This window comes from Lissotriton helveticus, chromosome 7 (assembly GCF_964261635.1).
Source record: "Lissotriton helveticus chromosome 7, aLisHel1.1, whole genome shotgun sequence".
NCBI lineage: Eukaryota > Metazoa > Chordata > Amphibia > Caudata > Salamandridae > Lissotriton > Lissotriton helveticus.
The window spans coordinates 1282422254-1282439835 of record NC_136068.1 but is presented as its reverse complement, the minus strand read 5'-3'; the positions used below and the strand labels follow the sequence as shown (position 1 = coordinate 1282439835).

Sequence of the window (17582 nt, the reverse complement as noted above, 5' to 3'; positions counted from 1 at the left end):
GTATAGGTTTATTCGCCTCTGGAAAACGACGATAATAGTCGTTAATCATGAACCTTAGGTCAGAAACCAAAGCCGTAGGAATGGAGATTGACTCTTCTCGCGACTCCTCTCGCGACTCTTCCTGCTGCTCCTCTTCCTCAGTATAGTCACACGTCTCCTGGAAGGATTCATATCTTGCAGATTGAGACTGAGCCCTCTCCTTAAAGGAATACACCTCCTCATCATCATCTGTGTCCTGGCTCTTTATTTTAAGTTGCGAAGGACTGTAAGCTACTCCAGACGACTCCTCTCCCTCTGAATCCTGCTCCAGCAAAGAAGATGGAGGTAGAGGCGAAATCTGCGTCCACGACGTGAATTCTGCAGATTTGCTGATGGTCGCCGAACCTCTTGAAGACTGAAATGAGCGAAAGGATATCAAAGTCTTCGATTGTGGTGATTTGAACGCCTTTGCCATTGAAATTACATTCGTCATCGACGGGGACGTCGTCGACGGAGTGATCGTCGACGGAGCCGACGTCACTAAAGCCATCGTCGACGGGATCCCCGTCGACGGAGTCGTCGACGACTTCGACACCGATGGTGTCGTCGACGGTTTCGTCGTCGGCGGTTTCTTCGTCGACGGTAAGATCAAGCTTGTCGACGTAGCCGTCGTCGATACGGTCTTAGCTCCCGTCGTCGACGCAGCTGTCGTCGTCGAAATAGTCGTCGTCGACGGTGAAGTCGTCGACGGAGCTGAAGTCTTTGCCACAGATTTTACCTCAGAAGCCAGGGAACTGGTCGACGGAGCAGACCCTGCCCCCTTCTGACCCGACGACTTCTTGATGGGAGTAGGGGGAAGAGAAGAGGCTTCCTTCACCTTAGATTTAGCCTTCTTAGACTCCACCATTCCCTCAGAATGTGAGGCCTTTCTCTTTTTAGGCGTCAAAGGAGCAGAGTCCTCACCAGAATCCGAATCTGATGCGGCCTTCTTCTTTTGAAGCCACAACAGCAGCCGAGCCTCTCTGTCTCTCAGAGTTTTAGCAGAGAAGGTTCTACAATATTTACAATCCTTAGCCACATGCTTTGGATGTAGACAGTATAAGCAGTCCTTATGAGGATCTTCAGAGAAAAGCCTGGCTTTTCCACAGGATCTGCAAGGCCTGAAAAGCCTCTTTTTTGAGCTTTCAGCCATCATAAAAGAAATAGGTACACACAATACCTTAATCCAGAAGATTATACAGTTGAAAAACCAAAGGTCAATAGTTCACACTGGAACAGAAAACTGAGCAGAGCTCAGGGAGACTCCTTTCTCACACGAAGGCGGTTGGAAATCTGAGGCAGGAAGCTTCTGCTGGGGAGTGTGAGGGCAGGGCAGCAATGCTGATTGGCTGACTTTTGTACCAAATAATGATGAGGTCTGGTTACAAAATACTACAGTCCCTATGGGCTTTTCTATGCAGTTTTTTTCTTCTCTATGATACTGCTTTGGTCATTCTGTTACCGTGAGACTCCCAGCATGACAACGGGGAAGATACAAGCATGTGAATCTATGAAAGATGTAATACTGGAGAAACGTTTTATTACACACTGGTACCGAATACCATACACTGCTAGCAGCAAAACACAAGTTATTGATGCTGGGTGGTGTTACGCCAGGTGCAGTTCCCATTCTACTCCCTTAATTTCCCTATTTTCTCTTCAGAGGGTCTGGGTGTCTCCCTCATCTGTTTACAGGGGAAAACCAGAGTAGTGAGAATTAACCACAGGTGCACATAAAATCACTGCCAAAACAACATGCGCGCTCAGTCTTTCAGTTCATACTCGTTCATGGTCAACACTCAGCTCATTCAGGGCTGCTCAACCCGGCTAGTACCTCTGGTTCACCGGCAGGCAGTCAAGTCTCTTCTGCCTCGGGCGCTGGGCAACATTCGGTGGCACACCCACCTTGGCTCTTCAGGTGCGTCGGACGCTGAGATTCGGCTTGGTCTTGGTTGGACCAGCAGCCCTCAGAGTACTCTGCCAAGCATTCCCTTTTCTTGGCAATAGTTAGGGCCACTGGAATTCTACAATTCTACCGGCTTGGAGTTTTCCATTTAATTATAAATTATGCTGCATATCTTGCTTTTTCTTGCCCCGTAATTTAGTTAACCTTCCCGGGTGATTTGGTCGGCTCCAGTCCAATAGTTCCTGTGGCCCAGGCCATAGAGAGTTTGGAACCGGAACATAAATGAGGTCATGGGGTCCCACTTTTATAAACAAGTAGCAGACAGGAGAGGTGGATCAGCTGTCTGGCACTGCAGACCTGATTTAGGGAAGTTCTCATTTCAAGTGTGCTTTCTCAGCTGCTCACCAGGAAGATTTTGCGTCAAGTGATGCCTCTCACAGCAGGGTAGTCTCCACCCTGGAGCACCCACAAGCAAGAGAGGCACAAAGAGGTTTCTGTACCTGCCTGTCATCAGCCAAACTGAAGGAGTAATAAGGGAAAGAGAAAAGGACAGGCCCCCTCCCAAGGTCACCTTTCATAATAGAGTATGCAGTCCCATCTCTACCATCTACTAAATGGTAGTGTTTAGGAAGACTAATCATTTGCTCTTTGCTAACCAAAACGCATCTTAAAAAAAGAAGCTCTGTTTTCTTTTCTTTAACTTAGCGTCTAGGTCTTCTCGTTTCATCTTCAGGAATATGAGCAACACACTTTCTCTGGGAGCACAAAGCTCACTTCGATCACATAAAAGGCCACACCAGGGGATACCAACATAATTTTTAGGCTCCAATTCTAAACTCCTTTACATTTAAAGAATGTCTTAACATTTTCAATTTTACTTCTTAATTTATAAACTCTTTATTAATCTATTCAAATGATTTAATTTTCGAAGCAGTCTCGGACTCCCCGAGCAGACACTGCGGATCCCCAGGGTCTACACCATTACAATTCACTGCTATACTTCCTTTCACTTTAAGACAAACACACTGGAGGGTGGGCCACTTGGTACAACTGGATTGCGTTATTCACTTTTAGTACATTCTCATTTTTCCTCTACTTACAATCCTGGTTCATCTGCATCTGAAGTTGAAGGATGGACTTGCTACTCCACCCTAACATTTATAAACATCAAAGAAGATACCATGGTGGAGCAAAATCTTAGTTGTCCCGGGTAAAACACAATGCTTAGATGTGCCACTTTCTATTTTATTTTTTACGTTCTGAATGGGAAATAATTAAAGAAATTAAGAAATTCGACCTAATAGGTTCTTATAGTGAAAATGTTTTAATTTTAATAGCCTATTGAAAAACAAACGTTGCCTACTATAGGAATGCTTTCTTCAAGAGATTATTTTCAAAAATTAAAAGTTATCTGTAAAGATATTTTTGAGATCCCACACATACCAGAATTATGCTGATATTTATGAATTTTAAGACCAAACCCATGATGGAGAATCTCTTGTCCCTTCAGCTCTCTAGGATCCCTACCACACCACATTTACCAGAGGTTTTTTTCCTTCCATCCTTATCTTCAGACTTTCTGCCCTTTTTTACCTTAGGCTTTCCATATCCCGCCTTTTAGACTCTTAGTCATGTCTATAAACTGGTTTCCACAATTTCACCTTAGACTCTTGTAACTTAAAATGTTTTCGAAAAGTGACAGACAAGAGGATTTTTTTTTTAATCCCTCTTGTCCTTTCTATTAGTATAAGCATCACTGATTCCGTCCCGTGCTTAACATAGGCTCTAAAGACCCAGCAACTCTTGATTTAGGCTTTTGCTGGCAAAGCCAATCTTACCTTATGTTCTCCTGATTATCCCATATTCATACCCTATGATCTCATATTCCACTGCTCTTAACCTAGGATTTTTCGACTCCCACTCTTCTCACTTCTACCACAGGCTCTCCTGACATCAGCACTCTAAATCTTCCTTTAAATAGAGTTAAGTTCCATTGCCACCCCCACTCTTACCTTGGGCTCTCCCTGAGCTGCGAAGCGTGTCCGTATTGTGTCCAAGGGCTGCACCGTCAAGCTGGCACTGCAAGCGGCAAGACCTCCACAGACAAAGTGCACCACTGGATCACGAGCGTTGTAAGACGTGGTGTTGTGAAACAGTTCAGTCAGTAGCTCAAAACTCACAAACTAATAAAAAAACACAAAAAGAAAATAAACTAAGACACACTCACTGGGAAGATGGCAACTCCCTGCTCAGCTGCTCACTACTGCTCCCCTCGCCCCAGCAAGAATACCATTAGTTGTAACAATAGTACAGTACCATTTAGGAAACTTTAAGGGTCTGTTTCTCCCGGATAGCTGCCCCCTTTGCCAAGTGACTTACGTTCTGCTCACCTTTTCTAGATTTGGATGTATTCAGAAACTCTCTTAATTGCATACTCCACTGCACCATGGTAGTTACATGTCGCACGCCGGGGTCCCAAATGGCTACTTCCAGGTTTGGTCCGCACGGCAGCCGTCAGTTGAAAAACACTGATCGCATAGTCATTCCTGGGAGGTTGGTGCAGAAGATGGGCAAAGGATCTGCTTGCGGGAGCTCGTTCACTGGTCAGCCGCACAAGCAGAGTGGACACAGGTCAGGCAGTGGCATGACTACTGGGCTGCACGGCAAAAAAGCTGGGCTGTCAACCGTGGTGTGGAATGGTGTAGGGCTGATTCATACTGCTGTGTTTCAGGGGGAGTGAGCCCTGTTCCAGGTCTATCAGTGGGGATGTTACGCACCGCCCGTCCATCCTGTTCTCATGAGACGGAAGCTGGCCTTGGAGAAGAAGAGCCAGCACAAGTCACCCGATCTGCCCAGAATCCAGGAAGGCTTCTAACTGTGTAACATCACCAACTGCACTCCTGGACACATCAATGGAAAATCCGATGATCATCCTGTGAGTTGAGGATCCGGGGCTGGGAGAACAGGCAGCTGACTTATGTATGTACCTCTGTGGACAGTTTAATGCCTGCAATAAGCCCTAAATCTGTTGCTGCTGTCTCTGTGCTCACTTGTTCAAATATAGCATAGAGAGGGAGGGAGGCATTTCTAAGGAGGCTGATGCAGGCTCCTTAGATGGTTCGAACAGGAGGAGGGTGCTCATGCAAGGGCCAGAGAGCATATAAGATGAATCAGGACTATTCTAAAGATGGGTCTAGGTCTGCCCTGAATGAGATGAGACCATTATGCTTGATTCCCATGTGCATAATAATTTCTCACGGATCAATTATGTTCTCGATTCGCTTGGTCTTATTTATAATACCAAGATAGAAGTCGGCCCCAAGTGTATATCCGACCATAATCCCATTTTTTGTTCTTTTAAAATATTTCAGGCATAGTTGAGAACTCACGTTGGTTGTTTGAACATGAGTACTCATAAATATTTTCCCTGGGGCCACAAAGTATGGTCTGTGGTGTGAACGAAGGCCACACTAATGCCAGCAGGGTGACGGCCGTGTAATTAGGAAGTTGGGTGTAGGGGAAGCGAAGCATGTATATTTAGTGGCTAAATCACACAAAGTGAAACCAGAAAACTTGGGATCAATCCCGGCTTCCCCATTTGACCAAATTGTGTGATCCTAAGCAGTTGGTTTTTTCCCACTTTGCTTCCTTTTCCTTCTCTTGTGTTTGATTTAATAAACTATGATGTTGTCCAGTTATAATAATAATAATAGCAACACATGACAACTGACTTGTCTCTCAGTTCACTTTTGGCATTGTTTTCATTAACGGTGGAAGCATGAATGTTTCTAAATATATATTTGGAAACTACCATTAAAAAAACAACCTCTCAATTCAATGATATCATCGGATGTACTACGGTGAAATAGTTCTGCATGTTGATGAAATACATATTTTCGAATTTTGAAGAGACTTCATCATATTTTTACACATTTGTTGGAAGATGTTTATAAAATTGTCTTTAAAAAAGTGGTGCAGGACGCCTTAGTTAGTTCCATTCAGAATGTTAGTGCTGAGTCTAGTAAACCACAGGCCAGTGCTGCAGTTCACCAATGGGCCGCACACAAAGGTCAGGAGGCCCTCAAGCAGCCCCTGGACGTACTTTGAGTATCACAGATCTAGATGAATGCGAGTGCTTTTATCGGATGGAAGTGTCAAAGCAAGATAGGTTGCTTATTATGGGAAAAAGCTGCCACTGCCTTTATGAGGAAGAAGATGAATATTATGAGTACGGGGAAACGACTGGTAAGATCCCACACTTAAACTGAAGGACATGCAAAATCGGAATCAAATTGAGTGGATTTAAGATGAAGAGGGCATGGATGATCAATATTTCAGTGTGCTAAGTAAAAAGTATTTATCCCTTAAGATTCCATCTCTTGACTGTTCACAATCAAAAATGCTTGAAAGTTGTATCACATTGCAAGAAATTAAAGACGCAATTCATTCTCTCCCTTGGGGAAAAGCTGCAGGTTCAAGATGGGATCCCTGTAGACTTTTATAAATATTTTTTAGATGTTCTGATTCCTCTGCTCATCTTAATATTTCAGAATGTTGATCAAGGGCACGGAACCCAGAATAATGGAACTCTGCCATTATAGCGGTCCTTCTTAAAAAAGCATCCCTTGGAGCGAGGCTCATACCGGCCAATCTCAAATGTCAATGCTCACGCAAAAATGTATTAGAAGGTTCTCGCCCTTAGACTGGGGGGGTTATAAAATCCATTGTAAATAATCAGCAGCATGGATTTGTCCCAGGTAGGGATACTACTATCCACACTAATATTGCGATTTAATTTTTTGATGCAATAAATAATTTACATAAATCGGCCTTTATGATCCTCTTTGATGCCAAGAAAGCGTTTGATAGGGTCTCTTGGCCATATCTTGGGGAAGTAATGACAGGAATAGGGTTTGGGATACATTTTTTGCACTATGTCCGGGTTTTGTATCAGAAACTGCATGCAAGGGTTACAACCAACGGAGAAATATCGGAGGTAATTCAGATTCAGTGAGGCAAGGGTGACCTCTTTCACAGTTACTTTCTTAAAATCTATCTGGAGCCTCGCTTACCCCGTATTCTTCATTGTGAGTCGCTATCTCCTTTAGCTAATAATGGTGTCAAATTGCATGTTTCAGCCTGTGCGGATGAGATGGCCATATATTCAGTCAACGTCTTCTCGGATCTTATCATAATCAAGCAGCAGGCATTCGAGTTTAGTAAGCTTTTGGATACAAGATGAACAGGAACAAGACACAAATGATACTGAATTATCCTAAAACGATTAACAATTCTCGTGTCACCTCTCCAGCAACCTATTTAGGTATAGAAATTGCAGCCAATATGAAAGAAATTCTTAGACTCAATTATGAGGCTCTTCTTTCAAAAACCATCGCCTCTTTAAGACTCTGGCATCAGCTACCTAGTTCAATCACTGGGAGGTGCAATATCATTAAAATGAATGTTCTGCCAATGGGGCGTGGCTTGGGCGCCGATGTAAACGGTAGCGGGACTCAGGGGCTCCTCCGCGACCGCCCCTCGCAACCACATATCCTGACCCCCGACTTCGGTCCCCTGGCCCCCACCGAGCATCGGAAGGCCTGGGGAGCGTAGGAGCAAAGTTTGGATGAGCTGGGTGCCCCCGAGGAAACCGTAATGAACACTTTTCTCCCCCCGGAGCGGTTGGCGCGCTGCATGCGCAAAATGGTGGCTGCAGTCGCAATTTGAGCTGCCTGACGCAGGCGGGCTGCAGGCAGGAGGGGGCTCCCTGGAGTGACGGGCCCAGCAGCGCCTAGAGCGGAGTGCCCTGCTCGGCAAAAGCGGTGAGGAGAGCGGGCTGATGAGACGGCCTTGAGGCGCCCTGGAACGGGGGATTAGCGGGACGCCTGACTCTAAGATGGCGGCGCCCGTGTGAGTGCCCCGAACGTCTGTCCTGACACGTTGGGAGGCCTGCAGGTCTCCCCCCTTGGTGAGGAGTCCCCTGGGCACTGAGGCAGGAGCAACGGCGGCCCCTGAGCACGACGGAAGAGGAAGGTGGCGGGGGGCTGCTTCAGACAAGGAGCCTGTTGCGTGGAGACGCTGGGAGGACCGGGGGGCACCTTCAAGGGAGGCCTACCAGTAGCTGACACGGCCCGGAGAGCCACCCTCTAGGATCCCCGGTGCCCAAAGCTGAGGAGCCGGCTTTAACTGCTTCGCTGGGTGCCCCCAGGGGGGGAGACGACCAGGGGGCCTCCTCTCTCTCCTCATTCTTGGCGGGGCCCATGCTGGACCTGCGGTGAATGGCCCTAGGACTCCGGGAGTCTGCCCCTTGAGCCGCAGTGCACCCCCTGCTGTCCACGAGCCGGCCTCCCCACTGCCCTGTCGGCTGCCGCAGCGGGTGGCCGCGTCGGACAGGCCCTGGAGCCCTCCCTGTGGACCCTGGTTGGGACGTCCTTCCTGCGCTGATTTTGCCCCTGCATCCACCATCGAGGGAGTGAGCGAGATCCTGGCCACGGGAGACGGAGGGGCGCGGACCTGGTGACGGGGGCCCCCTTGTGGAGGTGACTGAGGGCTGAGGGGCCCGGTGCACTGCGCCTAAGTGAGCGGCTTGGGGAGGACTCACGAAAATTGCCACAGGATGGTCCGGGGGGCCCGAAAGAAGGGATTTGATGTACTGAGGCTTGATGACCCGGGTCACACGATGCCAGGCGGCGAGGAGGCATCTGGCTCTAGGGGCTCACCCCGCCACGGGATCCCTCCCTGAGTGACATTATGCAGGCCATTGTGGCATCGCGGGAGGCCCTGGAGAAGCAAATGGATACCATTGGCACTGACCTGTCCCTTTTGAGGGATGACCACAGGAAGCTGAAGGAGCGGGTGACGACCACGGAGGCGACCATGAAAGACGTTCCAGGGGACGTGGCAACCTTGAAGGCCTCCTTGGCGGAAGTGGCGCAGAAAGTTCGGGTGCTGGAACTCAGGGCCGAGGACAGTGAGGGACGCTCCAGACGTAACAACCTCCACCTCGTGGGAGTCCCGGAGAGGGAGGAAGGCCAAGACGCAGTGGCCTTCTTGGAGAACTGGTTGCGGACGGAGGTGGCGCCGGAGGGGCTCTCCCCATTCTTCGCGCTGGAGCGGGCCCACAGAATCCCGTCGCGCCCGCCCAGAGCCGGAGGCCCGCCTCGCCCGATGGTGGCGCGCCTTCTACACTACCGGGATCGTGATCACATTCTCCAAGCGGCTAGGGCCCTGCCGAACCTACGCATTGGTAACAGCAAGGTCATGATTTTCCCGGACTTCATCAGGGACGTTCAACGTCAACGATCGTCCTTCCTGGCGGTCAAGCGGAAGCTGAGAGCTATGCAGCTGCCCTATGCTATGTTGTTTCCGGCCCGCCTAAAGGTCATTGCAGGTGGGAGCACTCATTTCTTCACTACACCGCAGGAGGCGTGGGACCGGATAGAAACCAGGGGGACAGCTGATGGAGACACCCCCGCTGCGACCACGCCTAGACGTGGCTCTCCTGACTTGACACCGACGCGTCGACCTGGCTCCCCCACTGGATGGCAACAGGAGAGAAACAAGACGGTGATGGCGGTGGCAGCCATCAGCCAAGGGGAGGTCAGCGCCTCCAGTAACGGATCGGACCACTCAAAGAATGCTGAACTGAGTCCGGGCTCCAGCAGCGCTCATGGCCTCTCCGAGACGGATCTCCCAGTGGTTACCCCGCAGACGGCAGACGGCATCTTTGGCTGAAGCGGCTATGAGGACATGGGACACTCTATTATACGGTATTGGGACGCGGGGTGGGTCCTACCTGCAGTTGCGAGGGTGGCGGGGGTCAACTGTCTTCTGTTGCTTATAACTGTGCTGTTGAAGGGGGGAAGAATGGGTGAACTTTTGAATGCTTGGAGGGGCGGGGGGACTATTACACAGAACTCTACCGGAGTCGGGTGCTACCGCTGGAGGCTCAGTTCCAGAGCTTCCTGGAGGGACTGGAACTGCCGGAGCTAGATGAGTCTGCAAAATCTCTAGGGGGTAAGATTGATGAAAGGGAGGTGAGAGTCGCCATCTAGAGTATGGCGCGGAATAAAACACCGGGCTCTGATGGCCTACCGACGGAGTTCTATCACACTTACGTCGACCTCCTGGCCCCCCGACTGGCGTGGCTCTACAATGAGGCTAAACGCCTCAGCAGCCTACCAAAGACCACCGGCGAGGCACTTATTGTCCCTCTATTGAAACCTGGCAACCCGCCCTGGGATAGATCGGCGTACCGCCCGCTGTCCATGCTTAACCTGGATTACAAAATCCTGAGCAAGATCTTGGCGACACGCCTACTTCCCCACATGGCCACTCTGATCCACGCGGACCGATCGGGATTTATCCCGACCCGCAATACCGCGCTCACCATACGGCGGCTTCTCCACGTTCTGGAGGCTGACACCTACGAAGTGGACGAGGCAGCAGTGTTTGCCGTTGACATGGAGAAGGCCTTTGACAGCCTGGAATGGCCGTATCTTTTCCATGTAATGCGTGCCACGGGATTGGGTCCGGAGTTTGTGGACCGGACAGCACTCTTATACAAGAACGCTACGGCGAGAGTCCGAACGGGAGGTGTAATATCAGAGGCTTGTGTAGTAGGAAGAGGCACGCGACAGGGTTGCCCACTCTCGCCCCTGTTGTTCGCTATGGCGATCGAACCTTTAGCGGCGCGTGCCCGTTTGGGACGGGCGTATCAGGGGTTGGACGTGTATGGACAGGTACATCATATCGCATTATATGCTGATGACCTCCTGCTGTTTTTGGCAAACACCGCGGCCTCCCTGCGGGGAGCTAAAGCCCTACTTCAGGCGTTGAGCAGGGTGTCGGGCCTCAGAGTGAACTGGGCGAAGTCATACCTGTTCCCGACTCGGGCGCGCGGACCATGTCCACTCTCTTCGGAAGGAGTGACCTGGGAGGAGAGGAGCCTGCGGTACTTGGGCACTTCGATCTACCATGCCAACATAGACACTCTGGAGGGCAACATCGGAGCAGCGATCCGACTCACTAAAACGAACTTTGACTTCTGGGGTACGCTCCCCCTATCCCTGGCGGGACGGGTGGCACTCCTTAAGATGGTGACGCTGCCACGGCTGCTCTATTTGTTTCGGACCCTCCCGATCTGGATCCCGGCGAGCTACTTTCGACGGCTGCGGACCACGGTGACCGGTTTTCTGTGGGGCTCGGGTAGGAGTAGGGTGGCACTGTCAACGCTTCTACGGCCTCGAGCTGAGGGGGGCTAGCGGTGCCGGACTACGAGCTGTACTACCTGGCGGACCAGTTGTAGTGGCTGACACAGTGGACAGCGAGAGTCACGAGGGAAGAGGACGGTTCGGTGAACCGGTGGGGCCGGTGCAGGTGATCTCCCGGATCATACTGGGTCTGCCGATGGGGGACCTCCACCTTACGCAGGAATTTGCAACGGTCCAAAAGTGTTGGAATAGGTATCTGCGAAGAAGTCACATTGCGGTGCCGTACGCATCGGAGATCCCGCTCAAACTATGCAGGGCGCTCCAGCACGGGGGCTCATGGCACCGACTAGAGAACTGGGAGCAACAGGGACTGGCGACCATTGGAGATCTATATGATGACGGCGCTCTAATGCCCTTCGACCTCTTGCGGGATCGATTCGAACTGCCGAGGGGAGATTTCCTCCTTCATGCGGCACTGACCGCGGCGATCCGTAAACACTGGAAGGCGGGTTTGGTGGAGCCTCCGCTATCCACGGGATGTCAATACGTGGTAGTGGCGGCGGGGACGGTTAAGGCGATAACGTGCCTCTATAAACGCATGACTGCGGAGGCTCAGACCCCACTAGCAGTACTGATGGTGAAATGGGAGGCAGATTTAACGATGGAGATCCCTGAAACGGCGTGGTCTGGTATAGTGGAACGGGCCTGGAAAGGGACGCGCAATGCGAGGTTTCAGCTGGTGCATTTTTACATCCTACACAGAGCGTACCTGACCCCTGACAAACTCCATAGGTATTTCCCGACACACTCAGCGGCATGGCCACGCTGTCCGGCAGAGGTGGCTGATTTCCAACACATGTTCTGGTCCTGCCCGGCACTGGGCTCCTTTTGGCAAGGAGTGGTGGACGATCTGCAGGCGATCACTGAAAGGAATTTGCAACACATAATGGCACACTGCAGTCTACACTGGTTCCCACACACATCAAAAAACAAAATCACTAGTAAATTACTGGACCTGGGTCTGCTGCTAGCGAAGAGAGCCATAACGTCCCAATGGAAAGCAAATAGGGATCCCACAGTGGAGAGATGGCGGGCTGAGTTCACTAAATGGGCCAGCTGTGAGGGGGAGGTGCGTCTGCAACTGGCGATTAGGGCAGGCTCTGATGCTGCTCTGGAGAGGGCCCGGGCCTGGGAACGGCTGGTACTGGAACTCACGCTGCCAACCTCTGACAGCGAGGGCTCCCCCGCGGGTAGCCCTGGTCCTTAGACACCACGGAAGTACGGAAACCGACTTACTAGATATGCGAGCTTGTTGGTTTCCGTACGGTCTGTTGTAATTCGAACAAACGAGAGGTGGTTAGGTGGTTAGCCACCTCTCGTTTGTTCGAATTACAACAGACCGGACGGAAACCAACAAGCTCGCATATCTAGTAAGTCGGTTGCACACCGCCTACGCATTATGTTATGTTTTTCAACGAGATATTAACCTCGTACGACTGCCTTTTTGCTAATTTCCGTACTTGTTAACTTACAGCGATACCCATGACAACATGAAAAACTAGATATGTAAGTTTCGTGCACATTTACCGCATGGAATTACACGTCACCACGTATCCGTTGCACTTCATTACTAACAGCCGCAGCGTACACACACTGGGCATATGCATGAATTTGCATCACATTATGGTTTATTCTTATTATGTTACCAATTGTATTGTGACATGTCAGTTATTATTTACTAGTGATGGTTATATCTGATTGTGTGGTTTATAGAGCTCCTTGAGAAAGGGCATGGATGCCAGAAATGCATCGGAGCACTGTTGAAATATATTGGACATGTGAATAATAGAATGAAATTTAAAACGATATGATGGAAATATCAAGTTACCAAGTTGGAAACAAAACATAAATACAACAACTTAAGCCAATCTAATAGTGGAGTCTTTTTTTCAAAGAACCAAAGGTGTGCCCAATTTCAGGGATGCATTCATATCCTATGGATGCACAACTTGAGTGTTAATGACATAACGTAACAGGACAGATACGCAACCTGACGGAGCACCCAACCTCACTTTTAACCCATTATAAAGCCTATCCACAAAACGCAGTGCTGTGCACCTCCACCATAATCAAATAGTCCCACGTCTATTGTCACGGACTCCGTCTTCTTTATGGTGCTTTTGTCCACAAGGCGGATGCTTTCTTCATTTCTGCCTTCATCTGTGGGCGTGTCAGCGGTGTCCGACATGAGGTATAGTCGCTCTACTTTTTCTTCTTCCCCTTCATCTCCTGACTCTAACGAGGAGCCTCTGTTTGCGGTTTCCACATGTCTGACGTGTCTGCTTGTTGTCATCCGTGGTCTTCCCGGTCTTCCTCTTTCACCTCTAAACTGCAACCCCTGACATACACTGGTAAAGTGGTTGCTCCAGTTGCATTTTCTGCATGTTTGGCCAAACGCTGGGCACGTGCCTCTGTGTGGGAACTCAAGTCCACATCCAACTGCTTGTGCGGTTGTTCTCTGCCATGCGGTGTGCCTGTTCGACTCGTCGTTCTTTTCCCCGCTCCTTTTGTTTTGCTTGTACTGTCGCTCTTGCTTCAGCCCTCGCTAGTGACAGGATCTTTTCTAGTGACGTTGGTTCTTTCAAAATTCTTGTGCGGAATTCCATGTCATGGCATCCTTCACTGATGCGCAGGCGAATTGCTTGTTCGTTGTCGTACTTATCAAACTCACAGTGAGTCCCTAATTTCCTTAGTCGCGTCGCAAAGTCATCTAGGGACTCGTCCGTATGTTGGAATGCTATGGTGAAGGTGTAGCGTTCGATATCAATGTTTCTTTGTGGATCAAATTTGTTTGTTAGGCACTTTATTAGGTCTTTGTATGTCGATATTTCGTCTTCCGGCAGGGTCACTAGCAGATCGTCTACTTCATCGCCTACCAAGTTGAGGAACAGTCCTAGTTGCTTGGCCTCTACTACGTCAGTGGCCTCCATGTATCTCTCAAACCTCTTGACCCATCGCTCCCATCTTATTCCCACTTGCGGCTCTGAGAGATTGAATGGGAGGGGTCTGCGATATTGGGCGCTCTGCCTTTCGCTCCTTGGCTCTGCCATTTCCTTTACTTTGTATTCTTGGTTTCCTTGTGCTTTCTTCTTTCTGCCGCTGTTTGCTCTACTTTCTTTGTGTTCTTTTTATATGTTTTCACTCTGTCCTATTTGCATCTCTTTGTGCTTGTCTTTTGTATTCCTTTTGTTGTCTATTGGTGCCCTTTTTCTTTCTTGTTGGCCTTTTATTTCCTTTCTTGGTGCTCTTTCCGGCACTATTTCCTATTTTCCAATGTTATTTCCTATTTTCCAATGTTCGCCTGGCTTCAAAATGGCCGCCCGCCTTTCCTGCGTCCTTATTGGTCCTCTCGCCTGACTTCAAAATGGGCGCCGAGACTTCGGGACCAATCTGAGCGTTGCCTGATTTAAAGATGGCCGCCCAGATTTCTCGCGCGCTGGTTGGCTCTCCTGCCTGATCTTAAAATGGCCACGAGACTCTCGCGAGAGCTCGCGCCCAAATCCTCGATCTTCGCGCTTACTTCTTTATTCACTCGGCGCTTACCGGACCATCAGGATGTCTTTTTGTAGCGGGAGGGGGGAGGGGGGGCTCCAGCGCGGTTTCTTTTCACTGTGGCGCGAACCAGGGTGGGCTCCTGGCTCCGCGTCTCTCACAGCTCGGCGCTCACCACAGTCCAGGGTGGGCTCCTGGCTTCGAGCTGCTGAGCAGTGGCTGCAAACGTTCGTGCTTTCCCTTCGTCGCCAGTTGTAGTGTCTCTATTTCCAAGGACCACGCGACACTGTTTCTTTGGAATGCAGGTACCTTTATTGTTTCTCTGATGCTTACAGCTTCCCGTGTGTCCTGCTCCCAAGCCCCTTGATCCTGTTCTGTCCCGCCCTGCTCCCTTGACCGGATGTGGTGTCCGGTGTCCCCTCCCCACACCCTTGACCCCAAGGTCCTAGTGTCCGCTGCTTGGGCATGACAGGGATTTCGGCCTGCAGTTGACAGAACGTCATGTGGTTGGGGGCCCTCCCGTTCGTGGGTCCGGCCTTCCTAGGCTGAGAACGCGGCCTGTAGGGCTGGGTCCCCTCTGGAGCTCTGTTGCCTGGAACTCCCCGCCCCTCTACCATTGCTTTGAGCCTCCGAACTGCCCCCTGAGTCATACCTGGCTGGGGGGCCTTCCCACACGGATTGGTTTGCGGTGGATGAGCCGCGTTTAATGGGGATATCCGGCTGCAGCGGCAGCAACAGGGGGACACTGCCTTCCAGGGCAATCCAAGAGACATCTACAGGTCCTCAGCCAGCACCTTGCCGCATGTGGGGGTCCTGTGGGCCGGTGATTTCCAGAGTGCGAGTCCTCAACATACCTGCGATCCTAAGGAGCCTCTCCTGGGGGCACCTACTCTCTCGGCTTGGGGCACCGGCCGTGTTCTGCGGAGGGATAACACCCGGAGACACAGGGATTACATCACGCTGACCTCGATAGACTGGGGGGTTACCGGACCATCAGGATGTCTTTTTTTAGCGGTCTGGGTGGGCTCCCGCGCTGTTTCTTTTCACTGTGGCGCGAACCAGGGTGGGCTCCTGGCTCCGCGTCTCTCACAGCTCGGCGCTCACCACTAGGCTGAGAACGCGGCCTGTAGGGCTGGGGCCCCTCTGGAGCTCAGTTGCCTGGAACTCCCCGCCCCTCTACCATTGCTTCGAGCCTTCGAACTGCCCCCTGAGTCATACCTGACTGGGGGGCCTTCCAACACGGATTGGCTTGCGGTGGATGAGCCGCGTTTAATGGGAATATCCGGCTGCGGCGGCAGCAACAGGGGGACACTGCCTTCCAGGGCAATCCCAGAGACATCTGCAGGTCTTCAGCCAGCACCTTGCCGCATGTGGGGGTCCTGTGGGCCAGTGATTTCCTGAGTGCGAGTCCTCAACATACCTGCGATCCTAAGGAGCCTCCCTGGGGGCACCTACTCTCTGGGCTTGGTGCACAGGCCATGTTCTGCGGAGGTATAACACCCAGAGACACAGGGATTACATCACGCTGACCTCGATAGACTGGGGGGTTTTCGTGTGGCTGTGGGGCCCCCGCCCTGCCCGAGTGACCGACGGCCCCTGGAACCTACATGACGGAACACATGAAGGGAGGGATCCTGCCCCCGTACTGTGAGTAAGCAACCATGGGGAAAGAGAAAAGGCTCAAACCCCCTTCAACCCAGACCCATATAGAGCAATATACAATCAACGGACAGGGAGAGAGCGCACCCCCAGCATCAGGTCACCCAGAGGGAGGCCTGGCCACCATCCTGCAGGCCACAAAGTCCTGTCAAGAGTCAATGGAGACCAAAACCGGAGAAGTGAGAGTAGACATGGCACTTATTCGACAAGACCTACGTAACGCTGTTGCTTGCATTGCGGAAACAGAGTCACGCATCTCGGAGGTTGAAGACGATGTATCCACTTTGAAAGCCCTAGTAAAACAACTCCTATCCCAGACGATGGAACTTCATAGGTGGGCCAGAGATGTAGAAAAACGGTTGTGTTGCAACAATCTTCGCCTGGAGGGCCTGCCTGAAGGGATGGAGAACCCACAAATAAATAAATTCTTCGAAGATTGGATCCGGTCTTAGATGCCATCAAATGCCCTGTCATCATGGTTTGTGGTCGAGAGGGCCCACCGGGCGCTCGCCCCCAGGAGCCCCACATTGGCCAATAATTGCCAGAATATTGAATTTGAGGGACCGAGATGCTATCCTCCAAGGGGCCCGGTCTCGGTCGGAACGGCTGCATAAAGGTACCAAAATCATGATTTTTCTCAATTATAGTAGGGAAGTGCAAACCAAGCGAAGATCGTACACTCAATAAAACAGAAACTGCGAGCCCTCACCCTGCAGTAGAGGCTCCTCATCCCGGCCCGCCTCGAAGTAATCTTCCAAAGGAAATCGCACTTGTTCGATACTCTGGAGGCAGCATGGACCTGGGTGACCGAGGAGCACCCACTCCAACCTAGGGGGGAAGCTCCCGGTCTATACCTCGTGGGCAGCCTCGGGTGGAGACACTGTCGGGCACCCGGGGATGGCTCATTGGGTCCAGCAGAAGATGTAATGCCTGCAGGGTGGCCTCGGCCTCCCCCGCGGGTTCTCCTGGCCGGGGAAGTGGATTTTCGACATCCATGGAACTGGGTGAAAACAGAGAGAACTGTGAAGGATCGGACCTAACACCCGAGATGCGCACTGCTGACTCCCCGGAGCTAAACTCTGAAGACACCAACCTGTCACGCAGCCCCCACATCTGAGCATAAATATTCATAGGTTTCCAATGTTCAACTAGAATAGAGAGTTGAATCCTTAAATGTAGAGGGGCCCAATGCATCGCCCAATAATGCTCACCTGCAACTAATTTTTTCTAATCTA

The 17582-nt window shown here is 50.9% G+C and overlaps 1 protein-coding gene across 7 annotated transcripts in view; it reads right to left on the bottom strand.

Moving 5' to 3' along the window:
- The window catches only part of SLC25A19 (solute carrier family 25 member 19), a 259092-nt gene that overhangs the window by 32472 nt on the left and 209038 nt on the right, over window positions 1-17582 (bottom strand). For all 7 annotated transcript variants that reach the window (XM_078654515.1, XM_078654519.1, XM_078654513.1 and 4 more), the window contains one exon: window positions 3937-4107. In XM_078654515.1, coding sequence (XP_078510641.1) covers window positions 3937-4107 — 171 coding nt within the window. The remainder of the gene's footprint in view (window positions 1-3936; window positions 4108-17582) is intronic.